The following is a 17,686-nucleotide window of genomic DNA, read 5'->3' as shown; positions in this document are numbered from 1 at the left end:
CATGCAGTTTACTTGGTATGAAATTGGTATGAACTTGGTATACAGAACTAAATCATTACGAGCTCTTTTCTCACCTTGTTCTCCAATTTTGGGGTCACTGTCCTCTTACAGATTAGTAGATAAAGATAGATTTAGCAAATAATTAACTTTAATTCATTTTTTATTTATTCTACTATAGTCATTATTATTTATTTTATTCTCCCTACCCCACTCTAACCCCCAGACATGGGAAAAATACTTTCAAATTTATCTGAAAAAATCCAGAATGTCCTATTCTGGGACATCAAAAATAACAGAGTAATACTCACTGTATCTGACTAATGTTTTTGACATCCCAGAACAGGCATCCTGAAATATGCATAAAATCTTGAAAGTGTAGCAAACTGTTTATTATACAGTATTTTAATGTGAGTCTGGTTTCTAAAAAAAGTTTTAAAACATGACATATGAAAGCTCCTTAAATTGTTTCAGGTAAAATTTTTATGTTGTAAAACAGTTACCACCAGCCACCAGTGAAAATATATTTTAAAGACATTTAAATTATAATAACCCAATTCTAAAATCCATGTACACATGTCATAGTCAGTGCTCTGAATAAAAGTTAATTACACACCAGAACTGTCAAATTCAGCACAGCCTAGTATAATGAATGTGAATGGCTCTGCAAATAGAAGTTACTAAAAAAGTAAGCATTAATAATAATTAGCTCTTAAAGCAGGTTATGTCATAAAATTTAACACATTACTATAAGGCCTTTGGCCTTGTTTCCACCTTCAACAACTATTTCCTCGATGGAGGCTTTGGAAAATTTCTTCAATTAATCACCACCACCACTACCCCTCCCTCCCCAACAAAAAAAAACCCAGTAAAATTAAAAAGTAAATTCTAGTTGCACAGCAAATTACACTGAATGTAAAATAATGGTCTCAGTAACAATTAAGGTAAATTACCTTAAGAAGATGCTTTAAAGCTTAAATTATGAATATTCTTCTAAAACATAATTACTACCTAACCCCCATTTTGCGAAATGTGTACACTGTTTTTATTTATGTAATATCATTAATAGGTATACACAGGGGCAAATGCTTACTTATTTACACATTTTAAATAACGTCCTCTACCAATTTAATATTTTCCTTTCAAAAAGCTTTCTTTACAATTTGCAAACTGAACACAGAAAGTCAAAGCAAACCAAAGAAGCCAAGTAATTTATAAATTTTTAAATGTTTAGCTATAAAATCTCAAACATACATAAGTAATAAATTAACCATTTTAATGTATTTTATTATTACGTAAAATCCTTTCCACCTCCAAATTTCATTCTTACACATACACACCATATCTACTTGCCAATTTCTAGGAAAGCCAACGGTAGTAACAGACAGGACAGAGATTAAAATAACTGAAAAATAACATGTGAGATACTAACCTTCTGCACAAGGAACAACTATCAGAGCTCTGTCAATAAAAACCGTGTTAGTTAGATGCTGGGCCACGCCAACACTTGATGGATCACGAAACTTAACATAACATACTTTGGAAGAAAAAGCAAGAGGTGCGTTGCTGCAAGATAAAAACAAAAACAATTGGACTAATTAACATTTGGTTGGTTTTGTCGTTTTCATTTAAAATTTCTTACTTAGATCTTTACATAATCTTACAATCAAGACAGGAATTTTTGTTGCTAAGGATCCTTAAGACATGAAATAGCAGAACTTAGTCTTTTAATGGTGATTTGCTGCAACGACTGAAGGCAAATCTAGGCAGGCCTATAGCCTTATTTGTTAAAAACCTGAAATTTAAATTAATGCCTTCTTAATCTGAGTGAAATGTGAAAATAGATGACTTAACCCAAGGATGTTCAATCAGTGCATCATCATCAACAGGCAAAATCCCGTCTCATAAAAAAGCCCCAATCCTCAACACTTCAAATTTTCTAACTACTTCCAACCCTCCCTAATGTGATTCCTGGCATTTAAATCACTAAAAACTTCACAACAGTCTTAGAAACAATCAGATAACCTGGAATTAAAATTAAGGTCTTTTGCATATACTGGACTACTTCAGGCTAGGCAGCATTGTGATTTTCCAGACAAAAAATTTTACAAACAAAATTTTACATATTTTATATGCAAAAGAGCAAAGACTCTTATAAGTCCCACTAGATTTAATCTAGGCAGGACTATAGGAAAAAGAAGCCAGACAGCACAAATGAAAGCAATTTTTCCACCATATGAATCCATCATGTTAGATTCCAAAATACACTATCCTCATAAAGGATCATTTTGTCAACCTGCCCATAATTATGTTCAATTGAAGTCTGTAATTGTCTTTAGCAAGTAAAAAAAGACAGTAAATATACAGCTAATGTTTAACATAAATGTGCAATCCTTTAAAATATTAAATTTTTCACACTAAAAAAAGATCATTTGAAAAATACTAAATATGCATTGTGCAGCAACAATAATTTACTTTAGTTTACAAAACAGGTCAAGGAAGTTCACCATAATCCTAGACCTAGTAAAATGGCAAAGATGAGATTTAAAGTCTAATCATCTGGGCTTCCCTGGTGGCGCAGTGGTTGAGAATCTGCCTGCTAATGCAGGGGACACGGGTTCGAGCCCTCGTCTGGGAAGATCCCACGTGCCACGGAGCAACTGGGCCCGTGAGCCACAACTACTGAGCCTGCGCGTTTGGAGCCTGTGCTCTGCAACAAGAAAGGCCACGATAGTGAGAGGCCAGCGCACCGCGATGAAGAGTGGCCCCCACTTGCCGCGACTGGAGAAAGCCCTCGCACAGAAATGAAGACCCAACACAGCCAAAAATAAAAATAAATAAATAAATATAAAGCAGAAACTAACACACCATTGTAAAGCAATTATATTCCAATAAAGATGTTTAAAAAAGTGAGTCTCTTAAAATAAATAAATAAATAAATAAAAAATAGTCTAATCATCTAATTCCAAATCTCATGTAACCTTAATTATTCAATTAATCAAGAATTTTAAAGCCACTTTAATGTACTATTTAATTTGTAATTCCATATTCATTTTTTTAAATTAAAAAATTACATACAGCAACAAATCCAGCTTGCTAACGGCTAAATATATTTATGATATTAACCAGACACTAAGATAATAAAACATATTTGCATTTAGAACTTGAAACAATATATATTATTATTAACATAACTAGTCAGGCTAATTAAAGTAGGAAAAATAAAAGTAAAACTCTACCTCCTTCTCACCCAACCCAACTCAATTCTTTCCTGCCTAAGGCCATCCGATTCAGGCTTCAAGCCAGCCCTCTCCAACAACCTCCCCCTACTCAACATGTAAGTCAAGCACTTGTACTTGCCATGAGGTAAACACATCTGCATCCAGACTTAACTCACCTATACATTACCAAGTCACCAATTTAGGCCTCTCCAGAGCTCTAGATTCCCAGATCCAGGTGCCTGCTGGCATACTGCACATTGATCGTCACAGGACCCACCCCTGAACTTATTCTTAAATTCATTACCCTCCTTCTGCACCAATCCTGCCCTTTGTCCTAATTTCATACCTCAGTTAAAGATACTACCACATTATCTAAGTCAGAAATCTGGAAGTCGCTAATGTGACCATCATTAGTACCATTCACCAAGTATTTCCAAATCTCCTTCTGGCTACATAATAAAATTCTATTTCTTTTTTCCTTGAAGTTAGGTGTGGCCGTGCAATTTGCTTTGGCCAATTAAATATGAGCATAATTGACATGTGTTCCTATTCAGTAGCCTTAAGGGCCACTGCTTGGTTCTTTTTCTCTGCCACAGTGACCGGCAACACCAAAGAGATGGGTGGCTGATATATCAGCTTCATCCCAGAATGAGTGACTACAACGAGTAGAGTCCCCAACCCCACCACTTTAGTATAAGAAATAATCTTGTTTTTATCAAACTACTGAGATTTGTGGGTTGTTTCCATCCGTGACCCTTCCTTCTTTTTCATCCTATTGGTCTTTAAATCCTATGAAGACTACCTCCCAAATATCTGTCACATTAATTCTTTCAACACTCTCAGTATCAATGCCTTCATCCAGGTCCATATCATTTCTCACCTGGATTACTACAATGGCTCCTAGCTAATCACACTGCCTCCAATCTCTACTCCTCCTTATTAACAATCTTCCACAAAAGCTGTTAGAGTAATCTTTCTAAACCCTGAATCTCTTCATGTCATGCAACTGCTTAAATTTCCTCAGAGACGCCCTTCTCTTTTTGCTTCATCATTTAAAAAATCCAGGCATAAAAATACTTGTGGTTCCCAGAACACATCCTGAACCATCTGGGCCATCTTTGTACATGTTGTTTCATTTGGCTATGATGTGCTCTCTTACTCCCTTTTTGAACAGTAATTCCACTTTTCTTCAAGGCTCAAGTTTCCAAGTCTTCTGGAAAGCCATTTTAAAATATCAAAGTGACTAGGTACCCCCTCCTGTATGTGCTACCAATACATCCTATATACTTTCAGCACAGTTTCCTTATGTGAAAACCCTCAACAGATCTTGCAAGCTTTCAGACACAACTGATCAGCTACATGACACAAGGGCTTATTTCACTGGCTAACCCGAAACCTGTAATTTGGGTGGCCTGACCAAATGAACTTGAAAGTCACTTAGAGTAAGGGCTTGGGCCAGATGCCACATGAGTACAGAACAGGCCTGAAAAGAAATTGAGCAGATACACAGAAACAAACTGAGCTGACAATAAAGCCTGACAGGAAGAGGCAGACAGTTGCCTTGGATGCTGATACCCTTCTGGTTCCCAGTCCCAGTTCCCATGAGGCCTAGTCTTTATTCTTCTACTCAGGGAAATCTCTTCTTTTTAATAATGTCTCTTCTTGAGCTAGATTAGGTAACACTGTTTCTGCCCTTTGCAACCAAAAAAAAAAAAAAAAAAAAAAAACTATGATTACACCTAAAGCCCTAGCAATTTCAACAAGAATACTCTCTTTTAGCACTTTAAGAACCTGACAAGCCACCACTGAAACTGTATTTCCTAAATTGACAGATCCTTTTGTGAAAGGATGGAAACCTAAATCATCACTGTTGAAAACTACAAACATTTACAAATATCCCTACTTGAAAACCACATCATTTCAAATTTAAAACATCCACAGGAATAAGAAATGTGAGCCTGGTTAGTAAACCACACACTACTGAGATTTGAGAAGCCCAAAAACTGGTTAAAAGGTTTTGATCTGTTCTGAACAGCATTATAGTAAGAGCATGGATCCTAGTGCTATAAGCAATTTTTTTCATCTTCATCTCCAATTACCTTCCTTAAAATAGAGTAAGAGCAACACAGTATTTACTTTATAAAAAATGTAAACATATGAGCTTTTCAGGAGAGGCAGTAACACTTTTATTTTGAATATTATAGGCTAAAATAATACAGTGGCAAGCCTAAATACAGATATCTCAGCAAACAAATGTGTATTTACAGATTTATAAGTCAGTATATTACCAAATCTTATATTTAGATCTTCCTCTCTAGTATATCTAGGCTATTAAATAACATTTACTTTTTAAAAAATTAAATAGGATTATCATTTTCAAATTTAACTCTGACCTACACTTTTAACTTTTAAAAGGGGTTACATACTCCATCTGGTCTAAATGTATGCCTCTAAAGAAAGTAACAGTACTCAAATATAGCAGATTTTACTTTGACCTCATTTGTTGAATCAAGTTTTGTTTTGTTTCTTTAAATATAAAACCTTCTACAATCACTTTTCAAACAAATCAGAATTTCTCACTGGGAGTTTAATGGAGAAATCACAGAACCAACTTTTTGAGCACCAGTTAAATTTCTTAGACCCTAACTGGTTATCTTATTTTTCATTAAACATGGTGATGGCACTGTACAATCTTTTAAAAAATCAATGTGGTAATACCATCCAATACTTTATTATATTAATATACATCCCTTGAGGATCTATCAAAAAAGATACAATGCAAAACATGGACAAAGTATATAGCTTTATGTATGAAAATATTAACTGACACAATGTATAACAGGGTTTCTCAGTAGGGCTCCAGTGATTGTCTGGATGCCACAATTCTCCTTTCTGTAAGACTTCCTTATGAATTATTGACACTTACCCACTAAATGCCAGAGGCCCTCCAATCACTGTGGACAATCAAAAATACACATTTTTCAAATACTTCTAGCTAAAATTCAATGACAGAATTTCAAACACACATACACACTTGAGACATCAGCCTTTAAACATTACAATAAATAAAACACAACAATATGAAAAATGCTTACCACAGGCTGAGTGAAAAAAGTTTACAGTTACAGTGTATAAATCCTTTGATTACACTATGTTAAAATAAATGCATGTAAAAAGGACTGGAGAGAGGTTTTGATAGGGTGGTAGGATCACTGGCGGTGTACCTTTTTCTCTATTTCTCCTGATGTGACTATATTGATTATATTAATTTTAGCTAGTTGACAGCTTTTACCTTATTAGTACTTTTAAAGACCAAAGAAGTGAAGAAAACCAGCAAGCAAAAAAACAAAAAACAAAAAATAACACAGGTGTTGATGTTAGAAATGATGTTAGAAATCAGGCCAGGATTACCCTAGGGGTATTATGCACTTGAGGCGGGGGAGGAGAACTCCTAGGGCACAGAGAATCCTATCTGGGTGCTGGATGTGTTCACTTTGTGAAAATTCAACAAGCTGTATACACTTATCCCTGCACTCTTCTGCACCTTATACCTCCATGAAAAGCTTACTGAAAAAACAACAAAGATTTCTTACCATTGTAAAAAGGTTTTCATGATGTATGAGATTCCCTTATTGAGTAAAAAGTTAAAACAGAAATTCTGCATATTTATCATCTGGCAGCACTAATAAGAATTTTTAATATTTACAGGGAATGTTTACACCAATTCTTAATGTTTAAAAAGAAACTGAATCATGGCCTCATGCCAAAAAAAATTAAGTTTAAAAACCTGAATTTTCATATTAGCAACCAAATTCTTAAAATGTTAATGAGAAACTATTCTCACATTCTATTAAAGAAGTATCGTTCCAAATTTAAAACAAATGAATTTCTACTCAGCTTCCAAAGATTAATCATAAAATACTGTTTCCACAACATTGCAAAATAGAATTATCTGTCTTCAATACAACTACTACTATTGCATTTTTATGCATTTTGGCCCAAATCTGCAAACACATCTTTAATATAAGGACCAGGTTATGACAACTTCATTACAGAGCAAGCAGAAAACATGCCATTAGAAAAGCATGTCAATACTTGTGAAAAACAGGAATAGGGACTGACTGCCTTTAAGAAAAACTGGTCAAGGATTTTGCCTGGCCTATATGTGTTATATTTATGTTACAATTTTGCAAAATATATTACAGTTTGTGACACAATAATTCTATATTAATGCACTGTTTAAGTAACGAGCTTTTTTATTCTCTGACTTTTAAACTCCAAGCAACTAACACTTGATTTCAAAAAACAGCCCATTACTAAATGTCAGATGATAACTGGCAGCATATTACCACCCAAGTGCATTTTTCAACTATGTACGTGGTGTTATGCTGGCAATGAAGAATATTCTGTGATATATTTCTTCTGCCCATGAGACACCTTATTATCACAACCTTGAAAGCAAGGTTAGTTTACAGTCATGTACAAAATATTTTACTATTTGATTCCAATTCTTTCAGAATACAACACTCCTCCAAACAGTTTTCAATTATTAAGAAATGTTCTGAGTGCTTAAATGAAGAGATAGCTGAAAGCACTTTCAAAAGTTATAAGATATTCAAAGCTCTACATGAGATGGCTAGTCAGTAAAGATACATGTGCATGCCCTTATGAAGCATCTTTGACAGAACTGTATTACCAAATCTATTCATGTAGAACCAATTTATATTAACCCAGATGAGTCATTCTACAACACAAACTACAAAACAAAATATTAATGTCATGAAAAACTTTTAAAAAGGTGACTGGGAAAAAAAATAAAAGGAGGGAGGGTGGAGGGGTGGCTGTCCTAGATTAGAGATAACCAAATGCATTGAGTGATCTGATTACATTCTAGATCAGAAAAAGAAAATGGAAAAAAGGCATTATCAGAATAACTGAAGAAATTCAGATGTTATATTTTAATCAATGTTAAACTTCTTGGATATGTTAATAGTATTGTGGTAATGTAGGAGAATGTACTTCTCAAGAAATTCACATTTAAGTGTTGAGGAATGAATAGCCATGGTGTCTTCAACTACTTTTAAAAGCATGGGAGAGGGGAGGGTTGTAGGGGTGTCTGTGTGTGTAGGTGGAGAGAGGGAGAGGGAGACACAAAGACAGAAATCAACTGTGGCAAACTATAAATGCAGATGAAGGGAACATGGGAGTTATTCTTTAGCTTTTCTGTATACGTGAAATATTTCAAAACAAAAATGAGAAGAAAAACTTAAGTAAAATTTAAAACTCCAAACATCAACTTTTATCAATATCTGTGCAGTAGCAATGCAATATACTTACAGAGAGAAAACCGAAGAAAAATAGGTCTACATGCATCACTATGAAACAAACCAAAAAGTCAAATGCAAATTTTTTAAAAAAGGAGAGAAATCTTGGGGAACTACTATCCCTTCCTTCAAATGATTTTGACAAAATGAACAAAATACTGAGAATTTTCATATTCTAAGCTCTAGCTTTAAAAAAGTTTATGCCTGTAAGAAAGTAAACAACCCTCAACCCCTTACAAATTTTGTGAGTAGATAGTACTGTACAAGGGAAATGTTACTTCAAAATACACTACTTGGGAAGTGTCTGAGAACTGTGAATGCCAGTCCAGATCTGGACTTTTAAAAGTATACAGCAGGAGTAATCCTGTACGCACTATTACTTTTTCTGAAAGGTTTAGGACGGTGTGACCTTCTAGGAGGAAATTTTAATCCGTTGCCAAAAGGGTGAACAGACATGATCTTTAACAACATGGATGGGCTCGGTTAGATGAACCAAGAAGATGCTAAATTTGTGAACACAGGCCTAGGGACAAATATAGGCCTAATTCCATCTGTCATCAGCTGCACACTTCCCTGTCAGCAACAACGGTCCGACACTGAGGCACTAAGAACTGGACAGTTTATCAGGCGCAGTCTCCGCGATTTGCCATTGCAAAAACGCTATCAGGAGCTTGCCATGAGGACTACCGCGGGCCCACCTGCGGCCATCTTAAGTTCGGGAAAAAAAAGAAGGGGAGGAAGGGCACTGAATTCGAGGACCCGGCGGCGACCATAGTCCGGCAAGCACGAAAAAGGCAACCTCTCTAACTCCTCTGTAAGGGTTCTGTGCAGAGATTAACCCACCAAATACGACTAACAAGGAAAGCAGGAGCGTGGGGCCCGGGCCGCGGTGCCCTAATCAAACATGGGCACCAAGGTAAACCCGGCGGTCACGTGACTGACACCGCGCGCCCCCGTCCGCGCTCTCCCCCATGTCTCGGTTCCCGAGGTCTCTCTGGCGCCCGCACCCCTCCCCCAGCCGAGCTTGAGCACTTACTCCGGGGGGTAGAGCCGCAGCTCCTCGATTTCTCCTAGGAAGGAAAAAAGCGTCCGCATCTGCTCGCTGGTCACCGCCGACGACAGATTCGTCACCTGAATCACCGCCGTAGGGGTGAGGCCGAAGCCTAAGCCCAACCCGAAGCCGCCGCTGCTGTTCATCCCGACCCCGCTGCAGCTGCCTGCCTCCCCAACGTCTACGACGCGTCAGCGACGGAGCCGGGAAAGCGGAGAACGCGCGGCCGCGAGCGCGCTCCCGCTAGCGAATTCACGGCAGCGGGAAGGTCTAGCCGCCCATTTCACAACTCCCCTGCTCCCAGGGCTGCGCGCGCCAGCCGGAAGCGTCGCCCCGGCAACCCGGCGGATCTCGCGGGGCTTCGGCCTGGGGCTCCCGGGTACCTGAGGCTGTTTCTCTCGCTGCACTTCTCCCCGGCAAGGGTTTGATCGAGTGTTTTCCCGGCCTCCACTCGATCAGTTTCTGGTGCTCCTGTGAACATGGGAGACCCACCTCTTTCCAGTCTTTACACTAGATAGGCCTGGGGAACCAAGAGGCCTGGCCTGCTGGTGCGGAGCTGTGAAGAAGGAATGACTCTCGAGCACCGCAGATCAATACTTGACCGAACTATAACGTGTCATTATTATATACAGGCAGCTCCCTCGCCCCGACTATTTTAAAAAATTGGCCGGCGTCCTAATTGTGAAAAAATTTGGGAAATTTTACAAAACGTGTAAATTTTGACGGAATTAAGGAAGCAGTTAAGATGAAGGCTTTGCGGTTGTCGTTTATAACATTTATTCGCTCACTACGCAGGTATTAATATTTGAGTGTTATGTACCAGACACTGTTAGACAAGAGCACGTAAAAGACAGTTACAGAAGGTCCACATAGACGTTGCAACCTAATGAGACAAGTAACAGTAGTATGGGAAACTAGGGCAGCTGTTCCCAAAATGCCATTCACAGAACCTGGAGGGTCCTCGAAGCCTTTTGAGTGATTCTGCAAGGTCAAAACCGTTTCCATAATACGAAGACTCTGTTGATCTTTTTCACTTTGTTGACAATTGCACTGATGGTGTAAAAGTAATAGTGAGTGACTGCTGGCACCTTAGCAGGAATCAAGGAAGTGGTGTCAAACTGCACTACTACTGGTATTTTGTATTCTTCACCTCCTGGCACTCATAGCATACAAAAATTATGATTTTTAAAATAAGCTAGTTTAACTTAAGAATGTCCTTGACAAAGGAGTAAAAATTATTAATTTTATTAAATCTTCACCCTAGCATACACCTCTTTTTAATATGTGTGAAGAAATGGTAAGTACTTCTGCTGCATGCCCAAGTAGGATGAACATCTCCAGAAAAAGCACTTGTGTGATTGTTCGAGTTTTCACACAAAAATCCAAAATTTTTAAAATTTGTATCCACCACCTTGAGCTTGACAGCTTTCCAGTATTTAGACTTTTCTGCTAAAAACACCAGTGATATTAACAAACGTATTTTTTCACATTATATATTGAAATAAGTGACCATTTGAAAATCTCTACAACTCAGTGAACCACTGTTTTCAAAGTAACCAATGCATGCTATTACAGAATCAAAAAGAGTCATCAAAGTGGATAGACCCATGGATTTTAATCTAGCAGAATACAAAAAGTTAATTGATATGGTTTCAGATTCAGTCCACATTGAAATTGCCCTCTAAGAAACTATCACATATCCAGTTTGGTGTAGTATCAAACAAGAATATCTAGAATTATCTAGAAAGACTATGAAAATAGTTTCCCCTTTCTCAGCTCCTTATCTATGTGAGACCAGATTTTCTTCATATGTTTCAACAAAAACATATCACAACAGATTGAATGCACAGATAGGGAAATCCAGCTGTCCTCTATTAAGCCGGACATCAAAGAGCTCTGAAAAATGCAATGCAATATCACTCTTCTCAAAATTCTTTTTTGGGAAATATCACTTTATCATAAAAATGCATCATTTACCCCGCATAGCCATTGGGAACAGGCTGAAAAAATGCATCATTTATATAAGTACATAACAGGTTTATAATTATTTTTAAATGGGTTTTTTAAATCTTAAATTTCACAGATTTAATTTCTTTTTTTTTTTTTTTGATATATTTATTTATTGTGTTGAGTCTTTGTCGCTGCACACGGGCTTTCTCTAGTTGCAGCGAGCGGGGGCTACTCTTCCTTGCAGTGCAAGGGCTTCTCATTGCGGTGGCTTTCCTTGTTGCAGAGCACAGGCTCTAGGTACACGGGCTTCGGTAGTTATTGCACACAGGCTTAGCTGCTCCGCAGCATGTGGGATCTTCCTGGACCAGGGCTCAAACCCATGTCCCCTGCATCGGCAGGGGGATTCTTAACCACTGCGCCACCAGGGAAGTCCCAGATTTAATTTCTAATATGATAAATATAGATAGATATCCCATAAATCTCTTAGGGTCCTTGATAATTTTTAAAAGTAAAGAGTAAAGGGGTCCTAAAACCAAAAGGTTTGAGAACTACTACCAGAGGGATAAGCGCAGGGAAAATTGGGAGCATATAGGAAGGCCACTTAAACTTAGTGCCAGTGGAAGTCTTCCCAGGAGAGATGTTGCTTGCACTGAATCTTGAACAAATAGAAATTAGCCAGACAAGGAGGGAGGGAGGAGCAGTGAAGGGCATTCCAGACTGAACTTGAAGAATATACAAAAGCAGAAAGGTATGAGAGCCCAAGTGAGGTCCAGAATATTCAAAGTTTAGTATTGCTAGACCAAAGGCTGAGAATGACTAGAGATACACACGAAAGAATAAGCCCTGATGAAAGATGCTGTTTGTCATGCTAAGAGGTTACTTTATCACAAATTGTCGGGAGCTGTTGAAGATGTTTGAGCAGGAGAGTGACTATGTCAAGATTCCTAGAATGATTGTTGTCACTGCAACATGGAGATATATTGAAAAGGGTGGAAACTAGAGGCAAAGGGACTGGTTCGAAGGGTAAGTGGTGGTAGCAATGGAAAGCAAGAAACAGTCCCAAATTTAGGGTCATTGAACCCATTTAAGAATAAAAGGAATAAAAACTATCCATTCAGAAAAATATATATGGACATACACTTGGTTTTAGATAGAATTACAAGTGTTTTTCGGTCTTCCTCAAGCCCAACCATAGATCCCAGGATTAACTACCACTTGTTTAGAACACTGGTCCTCAGACTCTCATGTGCATCAAAATCACCTGGAGGGCACATTAAAACAGATTGCTGGCTCCATCCCCAGATATTCTGATTCAGTAGATCTGGAGGAGGAGCCTGAAAATTTCAATTTCTAACAAGTTCCCAGGTGATGGTGCTGCTGGTGATCCAAGAGCTCCATTTTTTTAAAATAAATTTATTTATTTATTTATTTTTGGCTGCGTTGGGTCTTCGTTGCTGCGCGTGGGTTTTCTTTAGTAGCGGCGAGCAGGGGCTACTCTTCGTTGTGGCACGCGAGCTTCTCATTGCAGTGGCTTCTGTTGTTGCAGAACACAGGCTCTAGGCACACGGGCTTCAGTAGTTGTGGCGCACGGGCTTCAGTAGTTGTGGCGCACGGGCTTAGTTGCTCTGCGGCATGTGGGATCTTCCCCGACCAGGGCTCAAACCCGTGTCCCCTGCATTGGCAGGCGGATTCTTAACCACTGTACCACCAGGGAAGCCCCCAAGAACCCCAGTTTGAGCACCACGGGTTAAGAAGGTTGTAAAGCGGTACTTAGTAGATTTAGTAATCTACTGTTGACGGTAAAGCAGAGGGAGGAATTTGTTTCTGGCCTGAGGGACTGTGTAATAGTGCCATAGTTTAGGACCAAAAATAAGAACGAAGAGCAAATTTGTAAAGAAGGAGCAAAAAATATTGAAATCCATTATGGACAAGTTCCTGAAATGAAATTTAAGGAAAATGTCCAGAACTAAGATAAAGTATGTGATTTAAGCTTCAAAATAGATACAGTTATGCCAGGTACATGTGTAGCGTGAGAAATGCATTGGGTGACATTAAAGGGACAAATACAACAAACAGCCAAAAATAAAAAAATAAATAAAACCAAGCCAGGAGGAAAATTAGGAAGGAGGATAGTCACAAAAGTTGAGGGAGGAAAAGTTTTAATGGGAAAAAATTAAGAGTAGGGAGGAAGGAATGATAAAAAGTGTCAAAGTCTGCAAAGATGACAAAATCAGGAATAAAATGTACCCATTGGTAGATATAATGTGACTACTGAGACAAAAGTGACATGAACCAGTTTAGAGAAGCAAAGGTCACAGCGTCATTGTCACTTCCACTGATTCCTCTATGAATCTCTCAGCCAAATTTCCCACCCCTTGGCATGTCCTAGCTCTGCCACTCTGACCAACTTCAGACTGCTCCACCCTGGCCCTCTGAGATTCATTTTAGAATTCCAGCCTCCATGCTAGTATGTTCTGTCTCCAATCTCTCTAATCATTTTCATGGCCCCAATTTGCAGATATTTCTTCATCACGAGGCCCCTTGATTTTGTCTGCCTACTGACCCAACATCTTCTAAATAAGACAAGCAGTAACAAAGTTGCAGTGCAGGAAAAAAGGTGTCCTCATAAGTAAAACAAGCCCATAAGAGCAAACCAGAAACCAAAAATAAGAATGATAAACTCTAGCAAGTAAATTAACAACAAAAAGAGAAAGATATACATTAAAATTTTATGCATGTACAGTATTGGATTTAGAACCAAGAGGTGACTTTGGAGAGTACAGTGACAGGAAGAGAATGCTTGAGCTGGGAAGGGGCGCAGATGAGTGTGGACCGTACTTATAAGAATAGGTCTTGGTGCCTTTGTTCAGTCTTGTTTTGCTTTTCAAACAAGCGAGATCTGCAGCAAACCTACTCTATGGAATTTTAAAGAAAATTTGACAGTAGAGAATAATTTAGAGTAATTTTAGGTAAGGAAGGATCTGTAAGTAGCCCTATCTTTGAAGGAGGAGTACAGATTGTAGTCCTAAGACAGCAAGAACACACTGGAAGGAAGGTTAATCAGTTGTTCTAGAAAGAATCAGAAAAGGAGTGAGAACTGTGCATGCATGAGTGCCCCTGTGTGTGTACAGGAAGTCCCCTATATGTGAACGAGTTCCATTCGGAGAGCACATTCATAAGCCCAATTTGTTATAAGTCCAACAAAGTTAGCCTAGGTACTCAACTAACACAATCGGCTGTATAGTACTATACTGTAATAGGTTTATAATACTTTTCACACAAACAATACGTACATAAAAAACAAACACAAAAAATAAAGAAAACATTTTTAATCTTACAGTATAGTACCTTGAAAAGTAGAGTAGTACAGTACAACAGCTGACATACAGGGGCTGGCACGCATGTTCGCATCTTTGAAAGTTCGCAACTTGAAGTTTCGTACGTAGGGGACTTACTGTATTGTGTGGGGTGTTTCGAAATAGGACTTTTCCAGAAATGAAGCAGAAACTTTTTTTTTTTGGCCACTCGGCTTGCAGGATCCAAGTTCCCCAACCAGGGATAGAACCAGGGCCCCCGGCAGTGGAAGCGCAGAGTCCTAACCACTGGACTGCCAGGTAATTCCCTTTTTTTGGCTGTGTTGCGCAGCTTGAGGGATCTCTAGGCCACCAGGGAACTCCCCAAAGCAGAAACTCTCTTAGTCTTTTTAGTCTTTTCCTGTGCTAAACCACATGAACCTCTTCTTTCAATATCCAGAACTCTCAATTAGTTCATGATGTCTCTAGTGGGCTAGCTCTGGAACCCTATCATTGGCATAATTTTTTTAAATTACTAACAAATTGTTCTTGCTAGCTTCAACAGAGAGGAAAGTGTAGACAGTAATAGAGTAGAAGAAATAATCGCACAACCAAACTTGAGAAGGGGTGTAAATAGGGCATATTTAGAACAGGCTTTGGCTACTCTAAATAAAGTAGAAAATATGTAAGAAGATGACTAAGGTATTTAATGGACTTGCAGGAAGAACAGAACAAAGAAATCTTAGGAAGGGAAGTGACCAGGGCAGCTCTGAGAACTTTGGCAGCAGATATTTATAGACCATCTCAAGAGTGTTGCCAATAAGGTAAATCAACTCCAATAATTCCCAGCTCCTGGCAACCACTGATATGCTTTCTCTTTCTTTACATTTGCCTTTTTTGGAAATTGTATATAAATTTAGTTATACAATACATAGTCTTTAGTGTCTGGCTTCTATCATTGAGCATAATGTTTCTGAGGTTCATTCATGTTGGAGAGCGTTTCAGTAGTTTATTCCTTTTTAGTGCTGAATAGCAGACCATTGTATGAATTTTCAACATTGTGTTTACTTGTTCAACATTTGATGGACATTTGGATTGTTTCTAGTTTGGGGCTATTATGACTAATGCTACTATGAGCATTCATGTAAAAGTGTAATTTCTCTTTAGTAGATACCTAAGAGTGGGATTGCTGGGTCATGTGGTAAGTTTGTTTAACTTCTTAAGAAATTGCCCAACTGTTTTCTAAAGAGGCTGTACCATTTTACATTTCCACCCGCAATGATGAGAGTTATGTAAGTAATGATATATCATTATAGTTTTAATTCCCATTTCCCTAATAGCTAATAATGTTGAGCAACTTTTCATGTGCTCATGAGCCATTCATATATATTCTCTGATGATATGTCTATTCAAACATTCAAATCTTTTGTCATTTTTTAATTGGGCTGTTTCTCTTTTCATACAATTGTTAAGAGTTCTTTAATTCTAGATATGAATCTGTTATCAGATGTATGACTTGCAAATATTTCTTCCCAGTCCATCACTTGTCTTTTCATTTTCTTTTGGACATGCATCAATGTTTTGTCTTTTCATTTTTTAATAGTGTCTTTTAAAGAGTAAAGGTTTTTTATTTTGATAAAGTCCAAATTATCAATGTTTTGTGTTATGGACTGTGGGTTGTTTTTTTCTTTTTTCTTTTTGGCTCTGACCAGGGATGGAACCCATGCCACCTGCAGTGGAAACATGGAGTCCTAACCACTGGACCATGCCAGGGAATTCCCAGGATTGGACTGTGTTTTTATTGTCACATCTAAGAAATCTCTGCCTAACGCAAGGTTATAAAGATTTTTCTTCTGTGTTTTTCTAGACATTTTTAGTTTCAGCTCTTACATTTAGGTCTCTGATCCATTCTTAGTTAAATTTTGTGTGGTGTGAGGTAAGGGTCATTGTTGTTGTTGTTATTGTCCTTCTCCTTCTTCCTCCTCTTTTTCTTCTTCTTCCTCTTCCTCTCCTCTTCCTCCTCCTCCTTCTTCTTCATATGATATCAAATTGTTCTAGCACCATGTGTTGAAAAGACTATACATTCTGCATTGAATTGTCTGAACACCTTTGTCAAAACTCAATTGACCATAAGTTGAAGAATTTTATTTCTGGACTCTCAATTCTGTTCTACTAATCTATATATCTATTCTTACACCAATACCACACTATCTTAATTACCACATATTCATAATAATTTTTGAGATGACCGTGTGATATTTCTAGGATAACTTCCACTTAGTCATGATGTGTAATCCTTTTTGTGTGTTGTTAGATTTGGCTAATATTTTTTAAAGAATTTTAATATTTCTTTTCATGAGGGTTATTGGGACCTAATTACAAACAAAAATAAACAAATGGGACCTAATTAAACTTAAAAGCTTTTGCATAGCAAAGGAAACCACGAACAAAATGAAAAGACAACCCTCAGAATGGGAGAAAATATTTGCAAATGAAGCAACCAGGCAAGGGATTAATCTCCAAAATATAGAAACAGCTCATGTGGGACTTCCCTGGCGGTCCAGTGGTTAAGACTCTGTGCTTCCACTGCAGGGGGCGTGGGTTCGATCCCTGGTCGGGGAACTAAGATCCTGAATGCCACGTGGTGTGGCCAAAAAATTTAAAAAAAAAAAGATCATGCAGTTCAATATCAAAAAAACAAACCACCCAATCAAAAAAGGGGCAGAAGAGGGACTTCCCTCATGGTGAAGTGGTTAAGACTCTGTGCTCCCAATGCAGGGGGCCCAGGTTTGATACCTGGTCAGGGAACTACAGATCCCACATACCACAAAAAAGATCCCATGTGCTGCA

General features: G+C 38.0%; 1 protein-coding gene across 2 annotated transcripts in view; it reads right to left on the bottom strand.

Annotated features, from left to right (window-relative positions):
- Nucleotides 1-9,901, bottom strand: part of SREK1 (splicing regulatory glutamic acid and lysine rich protein 1) — a 61,164-nt gene extending 51,263 nt beyond the window's left edge. For both annotated transcript variants that reach the window (XM_007175997.3, XM_007175998.2), the window contains exons 1-2: nt 9,579-9,901; nt 1,430-1,563 (exon numbers count right to left, since the gene is read on the bottom strand). In XM_007175997.3, coding sequence (XP_007176059.2) covers nt 1,430-1,563; nt 9,579-9,739 — 295 coding nt within the window. In that variant the 5' untranslated portion in view covers nt 9,740-9,901. The remainder of the gene's footprint in view (nt 1-1,429; nt 1,564-9,578) is intronic.
- Nucleotides 9,902-17,686: the final 7,785 nt, after the last annotated feature.

Source organism: Balaenoptera acutorostrata, chromosome 2, assembly GCF_949987535.1.
Source record: "Balaenoptera acutorostrata chromosome 2, mBalAcu1.1, whole genome shotgun sequence".
NCBI classification, from domain to species: Eukaryota; Metazoa; Chordata; class Mammalia; order Artiodactyla; family Balaenopteridae; genus Balaenoptera; species Balaenoptera acutorostrata.
This window is presented reverse-complemented; position numbering and strand designations above follow the sequence as displayed.